The sequence below is a fragment of the Hylaeus anthracinus genome, unplaced genomic scaffold (assembly GCF_026225885.1).
Source record: "Hylaeus anthracinus isolate JK02 unplaced genomic scaffold, UHH_iyHylAnth1.0_haploid 11994, whole genome shotgun sequence".
NCBI classification, from domain to species: Eukaryota; Metazoa; Arthropoda; class Insecta; order Hymenoptera; family Colletidae; genus Hylaeus; species Hylaeus anthracinus.
The window spans coordinates 5,245,943-5,254,506 of NW_026534341.1; the positions used below are offsets into that span (position 1 = coordinate 5,245,943).

Genomic DNA, 8,564 nt, shown 5'->3' on the forward strand with positions numbered 1-8,564 from the left:
ACTAAATGTATCCACTTTAATGTTGTCATTTTTATTAATCTTGACGTGTGGTCCCGCTAGCTTAATATTAAGCTAGCCACGAATTTTTCGAAAACGGCACGAGTTAGACAATTATTGTTGGCGGTACGAATTAGTACAAAATAAGTACTAAATATTCCACCAAGTCCGATATGATTCTGTTGATTTCGGTTCTGCCAGCTTAAGCGAGGTCAGTTTCGTACTTGTAGCAGAATGACTAAATACCATTTGTAATTGACCATTTGACTGGTCCAGACACACAACACTCTTGACAATCGTTTAGTATCCAGCACGAAACGGCAGAGAGTGTAGCTTTCTGAACTCGCAATAACGAAAGGAAGGCTTCAATAATTCACAGTAACGAAAGGAAGAACACCGTTTATCGCGAAAAGAATTAATTTCGAAAGAAACTCGTACTTTATATTCGTTTATCCGAAGAATCGTGTTTTCGTCGCATAAGGGATTAACACGTTCGGCGCGTAAACGCGTTATTCAACGTACATAGAAACGGCGTTCGATTCGTTTCTTGCACCTTTAGCTGCCTATTTTGATTTCGTTGTACTTTGTATTCTGTCTGTTTCGTTTGAAATTTTGTCCACCTTGGAAGGTGAGAAAAATATAAAAAAAACATAGGAAAAATATAAACCGAACCGATCTTACCTAGACTCGCTGGTAGATGAGTCTTGAAGTCGAGAAAGGGAGTGGGCGGTGGGTGAGTGGGTGGAAAATTCATGGCTGGACCATATCGCCAGAGCAGCTCCGTGGGGCTGAAAGGCAAAGATATGCCTGGTGGCAGCCGAGAGTCCATCCCCGTCATTCCACCCCCGGCCGAGACCGGCGGCAATTGCGGTAGCTGAATCGTTGGCAACAATTTCATAGCACTTCCCGCTTTCTATTCCCTCCTCTCTGAAATAACGAAAATACAGATTCAAAATTTCTACCGGTTAATGGTGAATCATTTTTTGCACCGATTCAATGTTTTGTCTTTTTTATCGTATGATGAAACGTCGATAGTTACATGGTGATCATTATATGGTATAAATAAGCGAGGGGATGGTCGTTCATCACCGATTAATTTCAGCACACGTTGGTTGTCGGTTTAACGCTCCTGAAAATTTCGTTGTGAAACATTAATTTAGTACTTTTATTTATATTATCTTAGCGTTATTCGTACTTGTCTTACTTCGTATTGCTTTATCATCATTTTTCCGATATAACCAAATTTATAAATTCAGATTTGATATTTTCAACGCCCCACCTTCAGAATTAATTGTTTTAGTAATTCTCCAGCGAATAAATTGGTAAAAAGAAATTCGTTTTAAATAATTGTGTCACAAACATTCCTAACCTTGTGTGTTCTATTTCGTTCAAAGAGACATTCGACTTCGCTTTTGAAGGAGTGATTTCAATTTTAACGTTGTTTGACATTTCTTCTGCGTACGCTTTGAAAGTTGTCGGACAAACAAGGTTAAGAATTTTGTGATACGATTCTTCCTTTTTACAAAATTTCATTTCAAAATTATGTAAACAGATGTTGCTCCAAATTCAATTGTAGGTTAAACTTCATTTTGGCGGACCTAAAATTTTGAAGTTTTCTTGTCCCTCGCCTTGAAACTGGCACCTTCGGATTCTACTTGCCGAAATCTACAGGATTATGAAAAAAAACAAAAAAAAAAAAAATTAATAATTTTTGGTCCCCCAAAGGAAACCTAGCAAGGTACGAGGACACAACGGGATTATCGTACATTCTACCTGGACGTGACGATTATGCCAAAAACGTTGATTGTATTCCCTCGTCGCATGAAACACAAGACCTTTTGAATTTTCGTAACAAATAAATATTAACTTATAGCACTTTCAGAGTGAACGGTTCGTGTGCTCGTGAAACGTGCGAGCAGGGTAACCGAATAGGCGCGTTGCGAAGTCAACTTTGGAAAGAGGAATGATTATTAGCATAGACCGAGGTGAAGAATGAAAGCCAGCAGGAAACATTGATTTACATAACGTATTTCCATCGACCTCTAGACTCTTTCCGTTCTGTCAATTTCTTTTAGTCCTACGGTTCTTGCGGGAAAGCAATCTTCGAAGGCGGTGGTTCACTGGCTTCGTTGCTCGAGTTGTGAAATAGGTGTCTAACAAGGGGAAGGTATAGAGGTAACTATGGTGGTACGCATGTAATACCGTCAAATCGTTTTCGCTTTTTTTCGGAACGGACCTTCGTTTGCGAGATATAATATTTTGGTTTAAAGATTTTTAAAGGTGTTCCTAAGAGATGTACGTATAATAAAATCATCTAGGAAGGTTCGTTTGAAGTCCGACTCTTTTCAGAGACAAAAGTACGGTTTTTTGAAGGAAAAAAAAAACGGATAAATGTGCGTAAATTAGAGTTCGTTATTTTGTAACGTTAACCTCTTGTGTATTTCTTTTTTAATTAATTTTATTTTAATTGTGTTGCTGTACGAATACTTCTATCACTGACTGTGTATTTTCTCTGTTTCTTTTAGTTGCTCTCTTTATTGAGCGATTAGCTATCAAAATAGGTATTACACCTGTTCCGTTGGTATTTACAGAAAAATGAACGATGACGTTGTAGAAAAACTTTGTAAATGTAATATTAAACTAATGCGATAATTATAAAAAAAAAAAAATATTCGATTGAAGAGAGAATCATAAGCCACTGTTAAAAGGGTTCAGAAAAAAACATTAAACAACGCTTAATGTCATATATGGACGGGATATCGATTTAGGAACATAAAAACGAGAATCATATAAAGTCGAACGAAATTCGGGCGAAATGTAATCGATCGATCATTCCGGATGGATATTTCCGATTTGGAGGTCGCGACCAGCCAACGAAAGGAGGAAGTCGAGCCGGAAGTCATACTCAACGCAAGAAACGACCCGAATGATCTTCTTTCCAGCAAAAACCGCCTTCTTTAGCCTCTTCAAAGACACTGGTAAATATGTGTGCGTTTAGAATTTTTCTAAAAATTGAAATTATTCCATGTAGAACAAAGACACAAAGACACTCCGAGACACCCCGTATAAAAAGCTACCTAATCTTAAAAAATACAGTTCTCTCGATAACGAACACTTTAGATTGACATTTTTTGTTATTGTACATGTTATGAACACCTTCGGAAAATATATAAAAAAGTTTCGTCTAATTTCTTAAAAATGAAAGGATGATTTTTTTAAGAATTCGCGCGGGAGTTGGCCGTCGATGCTGATAAAAATCTACAATTGGCGAATTCAATGCGGCTGGGTGTAAGGCTTTGGACTCGGAGAACACAATTCAGCAGAAAAGGTTTCTATTTGCATGTTACGCAAAACTATACCGTTCGATAAATAACCTACGCTAAGATAAAGCTCGTCACGTGACAGCTGAGTACAACGGGTAAAATCACATGTGACGATCGCCACGTGGGGCCCAAGTGCAAGGTTAAAATAACATTGCCAACCGTGGTGTGCCGGTTGACTGCAAAGGGTTCAAAGCTTTAACTCTTTGCGGCACAGGGAATTCAGGTCATAAAGTAGACCCATGTTGCACAGGAATTTTATTGCGTTTTAAATCGAACAAAATTGTTATATCATTATTAATAAAAGTATCACACCTATACACGCGCAGCTATCGTAATTTTACAATTTCAATATTAATTTAAACAAAAATAAAACGGAACATGCGAAACTTAATTCAAGTAGTTCGTTCTAACTGAAGAGGTAGGAAAGGCGGAAAGCTCTCGATGAAGTTTGAAGATTTATCGCGCCAAGTGTCAATCGTGTGTTTCTTCCGGGTATTCCAATGCTTCCTTCAACCTTCTCTCTCTTTTTATCGTTTTTGTGCTTTTAAATTTCCTTCCAGCTCGTTGAGAGATAATCTATTATTGATTCATCGATAACATGGGATATCGCTGATAACAAATTTATTTACCACAGTTATGACGTGAATTATTAGCTACTAATTGGCAGACTCGAACAAAACACGTACTCGCGCATTGAAGGAGAAGCCAAGTTCTTCTGATCTCAGATTTAGTTGAAACTTCGTACACTTATAGATTTCCTATGTCGTGAAAAAGATGAGAAGTAGAGTTTTCGCGACCTTGAGTTAATTGCTAGGCATTAAATAAAAGAAAAAGGTGAAGAGCCCTGGATAATAGTGATCTACAGGGTGTCGTTTTCTACCTAACGGTTCGATTCGATTTCAATGATTCTCATAACAGGAGGATGTCGTGGAAATGATGAAAATCGGAATTTTCACAACCTTGAGTTAATTGCTAGGCATTAAATAAAAAAAAAAAAAAAGGTGAAGAGCCCTAGATAATAGTGATCTACAGGCTGTCGTTTTCTACCTAACGGTTCGATTCGATGTCGATGGTTCTGAAAACAGGAGGATGTCGTGGAAATGATGAAAATGGGAGTTTTCGCGACCTTGAGTTGGTCAGTGAACTCAATGTGCCGAATGCGTCCGCTTACGTAGCGCTCTCACCGACTCACAAGGAAGTGCTTTCTCGATACTTCTCGGGACGGAAGGAAGAGAGAAAGAAAGTAAGAAAAAGGCGATGCAGAGCGAGATAGCAGACAGTGGCGTAGCGTGCGACAAATCAACGTTTGCCCCGCTTAACGTAATCCTCCGTTATCGGCCTCGTCGGCGTTAGATAGCAACGCGTAACGATTAACTTTCGACGTTTTCGCGTTATCGGAAATCGAAAATGAGCATGGAAATTTTCTGCAATTTGAAGAATTACTCGATAAAGGGTTGAATGTTCATGACAATGGAATGATATACTTCGGAAGGGTAATTTTTGTTAAGAGGGGTGCAATTTCAGAAGATCAACATACAATTCGATCGTTATAATTTGATAGGAAATTTCAATCTATTTTTGATTAGGCAACTGACTTTCATTTGTGTTTTCTAACGGCTATATTTACATCTCCTCCCGTGGCTTTTATGCACACGTAATGGTTTCTTTTAAAGTACGCTCTTGTGTAACGCGTTTGATTATATTGGGTATTAATGCTTACGGGAATATATACTTTTTCTATTTATTTATCATAAATTTCTATTAAATTATCTAATTACTTCCTAACTTTTAGTAAATACAGGGTGTCCCAAAAATGTCGGAAGTCGTTGAGAGGGGTGGTTCGGGAGGTGATTTGAAACAACTTTTTCCTTAACGAAAATATTATCCGAGGCTTCGTTGAGGAGATATTAACGGAAAACACTGACCAATCAAGGGACGAGTAGGCGTAGGTCACGCGCTAGGCGACCGCCCTCCGCCAGCATACTTGCGCTCTGATTGGTCCGGAGTTTTCTGTTAATATCTCCATAACGAAGCCACGTACAACATTTTCGCTAAGGAAAAAGTCGTTTCAAATCACCTCTCGAACCACACCTTTCAAGGAGTTACAACATTTTTGGACCACCCTGTATATACTTTTTCTATTTATATATCATAAATTTGTACTAACTTCCTAACTTAAATATATACTATCTTCGTTAACCAAAAAAATCGTGTGTACGCCTTCAAAAAATGTAGTGTAAATTTATAAACAAATTATCATTTTCGAGTTAACATTAAAATGCAACTCATGACTATAGAAGCTAAACGGTAGCCAACTTTTATGAAACGAACAATATACAATTTGTAAATTTTATTTACTCGACAACCTCGATAAGATGTATTATTAACTTGTTAATCTTGATAAAATGTCTTGTTTACTCGAAAAACACTTGAGAAATGATTGTATTTCTAAACATTAGTTTTAAGGAAAAATCACAATGTCGAATGTTTTGGTCAATACTAGAATCCTATGATTCAGACTCCATCTTCGAAATAAACATTTTCACAAATATGAATTTGTTTAAAGAATACGAAAACATACATTCTCTGGATAACTGAAATGACATCATCTTCGCTACCGAAGACCAACGACACAAAGGATATTATACTCTTTGACCGCAGCTATTGAATCATGTGGACAAACATGCAAACATCAATTATGCACGCAAATTAAGTTTGAAATTCAATGAAACAATACTTGTACGTGTATTCCACTCATAACTACGTACGTTCGTAATCTATTTTTCTTTTCTTTTATTAAATACGTACGACTACTTTATTTTCCGAAGCATCGCACGATGCTATATTTTCTAAAATTAGTGTTCCTAACGTGATTATCACATTATTACCAATATAAATCGCTAATAATCGTAGGTATTCGGTGGTTCAGCCTTGCTCATGCTGACATTAACAAAATACGAACTACGTCGAGCCATTCGGTGGTTCGCAGATCGCCCATCTCCTATTTAACTCGATTATTATGCAGAATAATTTTTCCAAGTAAAACTGTACTGTTCAAATACTTAAAAGAGAGAGAGAGAGAGAGAGAGAGAGAGAGAGAGAGACCCTCAGCATTTCAATTATTTAGGAAAGCAATAGATATAGACACGGACAAGAATTAAGTAGGATGTAAGATAGAGTGTAAGCGTAAGTGAAGGTGAATTGTAAAATTAAAAGAAAGGCGTGCCAGGGCACAAATTGTGCGTGTCCAAGGATGAAGGTCGGTAAAGTAGACGCGATAGGAAAAGTAGCGGCAGAGCCGAGAATAACAGGAAGGTTTCCAAGTCTACGAGTGGATTGTTTATATCTCAGGCTGAGTATGGCGACTCACGCTGACAGAGTCCAACAAGGAGAGAGAGGAAGATGAAGCAACAGAGAGCGAGTGTTGGATTATCTGCGTTCGGCGCTTCGTAATCGAAAGTAGAGAAACACGTGTACCGGCTGACAATGCGTAATTCACCAATGAAAATTAAAATTATTATATCTTTTATACCCTTTTATCAGAGTATTATCGATGTCTTATTCCACGTTCTTTTGTATTACATCGAGTTCTTCTGAATTGCACAGAGTAACATAACTGCAAGTATTTTCTTTAGAGACAGCACAGTAGACCCACTATGTCTTAACACTTTACCGACCGGGTAGCGGTTCAAGATCCTAATGCCCTCCTCACCGCCCGCTCGGCAGCATATCTTCCCTGGCACCGGGAATTGTATAAAAACACGAGAGCTTACAGAGCAAAGCAACTTGTATCTCGATTCAAAGTAACAAATACTTGCTAGTTACCATAGCAGTTACCGGTCGGTAAGCGTTGGAGACAAAAAGCCGATTAATCGGCTACCGGTCGGTAAAGTGTTAATTTGTACAATGGGTTTACCGATCGAAGAGAAGAACGTCCCAAAAGAGAAGAAGATTCTCCCCAATGAAAGGAGGAGAAAAGCGCACCTCCACTTTGGCCAACCGATGGGCCATCGAAGCGACAATGATATTGTAGTAGAAACGGCAGAGGTTTGGAAACGGTTGGTGTCGATTAGTGTGGATGCTTGCAACTTGCAACCCGATATCGTACGGGTGATCCGTAACCAAGTGTGGTGACGTGGATGCGCTGATTGGAGCGTATCCCAATCTCGTCGCCCATGGGAGCCGTGTTTGATTAAGCCTTTGAGGCAGGTGTGGACACACTGAATGCAACCGAATCGAAATATCCCGCATGTTGACGTTAAACGACTTCGTATTAAAACTCACAAGTACTAGCCGAACACTGCCCGTTTACGCATTCGGTATGTGCCACGTGCCGACTACACTCAGCTGTGTGAAGCTTGCCAGCTCACTTTGCGCTCAGCTCATAAACAGACTGCGGATCTTTGTGCAAAATAAAATCTTTGCAAACGTTCCTACAAAACTTGAACCTAAGTAGGAATTTATCTTACTTTCTACTTAATATAACCTTAACTTACATATTTTTATTTTTTTATATTATTGCATACTGTGTGCATTTTATATTATAGTTCCTTGAACATTCAAATCCTCCTACGAATGCATAAAAATCCGCAGTGTACTTGTAAATAATTAAATGTTCTTACTTCATTTTAATAGTTCTATCATTTCTGATCTATCCAAGTAATAGTTGTATCAATTGGAACTGTTGGATAATTTTTTAGCAATGTTAAGTGCAGGAATCTGTGGTATAAATATAATATTAGACTGGAAAGTAATGTAGTTTCTTTTACGTTAAATTCAAACAAATTTTTAAATAAATTTCTATTTTTAATCAATTATGTAATCGCCCTCGTTATTAGCAGCCTTTTGCTATCAGGTGTGCAAAATTTTTAATGCTAGATTGATCAAAATCGATAAGCTGACGAGTGATAAACAAGTATTTAAAATTGCAAAAACGACATTACTTTCCAGTTCACCTAATATATTATAAGAGTATAAGTGTTTTAGAACAGTATAAAACATCGTTTTTCTTTCATCGAAATCTGTCCTTGTTCTAACGAATTCAATCTATTGACTACAGACTCCAATTAAAAATTTTATATTTCAAAAAGTGAATATGTTTAAGCGAATGCTATTTTATTACGGATGAAAATAAACATTTCTATTTAAACTTCTATTTCAAAAAATTATTTATATTGTATAACTTGTTTTTTTGTAGTAATAATAATAATAATAATAATAATAATAATAATAATAATAATAATA

The 8,564-nt window shown here is 37.3% G+C and overlaps 1 protein-coding gene across 2 annotated transcripts in view; it reads right to left on the reverse strand.

Annotated features, from left to right (window-relative positions):
- LOC128888357 (ets DNA-binding protein pokkuri) overlaps window positions 1-8,564 on the reverse strand; it is a 29,138-nt gene that overhangs the window by 4,754 nt on the left and 15,820 nt on the right. For both annotated transcript variants that reach the window (XM_054145130.1, XM_054145129.1), the window contains one exon: window positions 679-924. In XM_054145130.1, coding sequence (XP_054001105.1) covers window positions 679-895 — 217 coding nt within the window. In that variant the 5' untranslated portion in view covers window positions 896-924. The remainder of the gene's footprint in view (window positions 1-678; window positions 925-8,564) is intronic.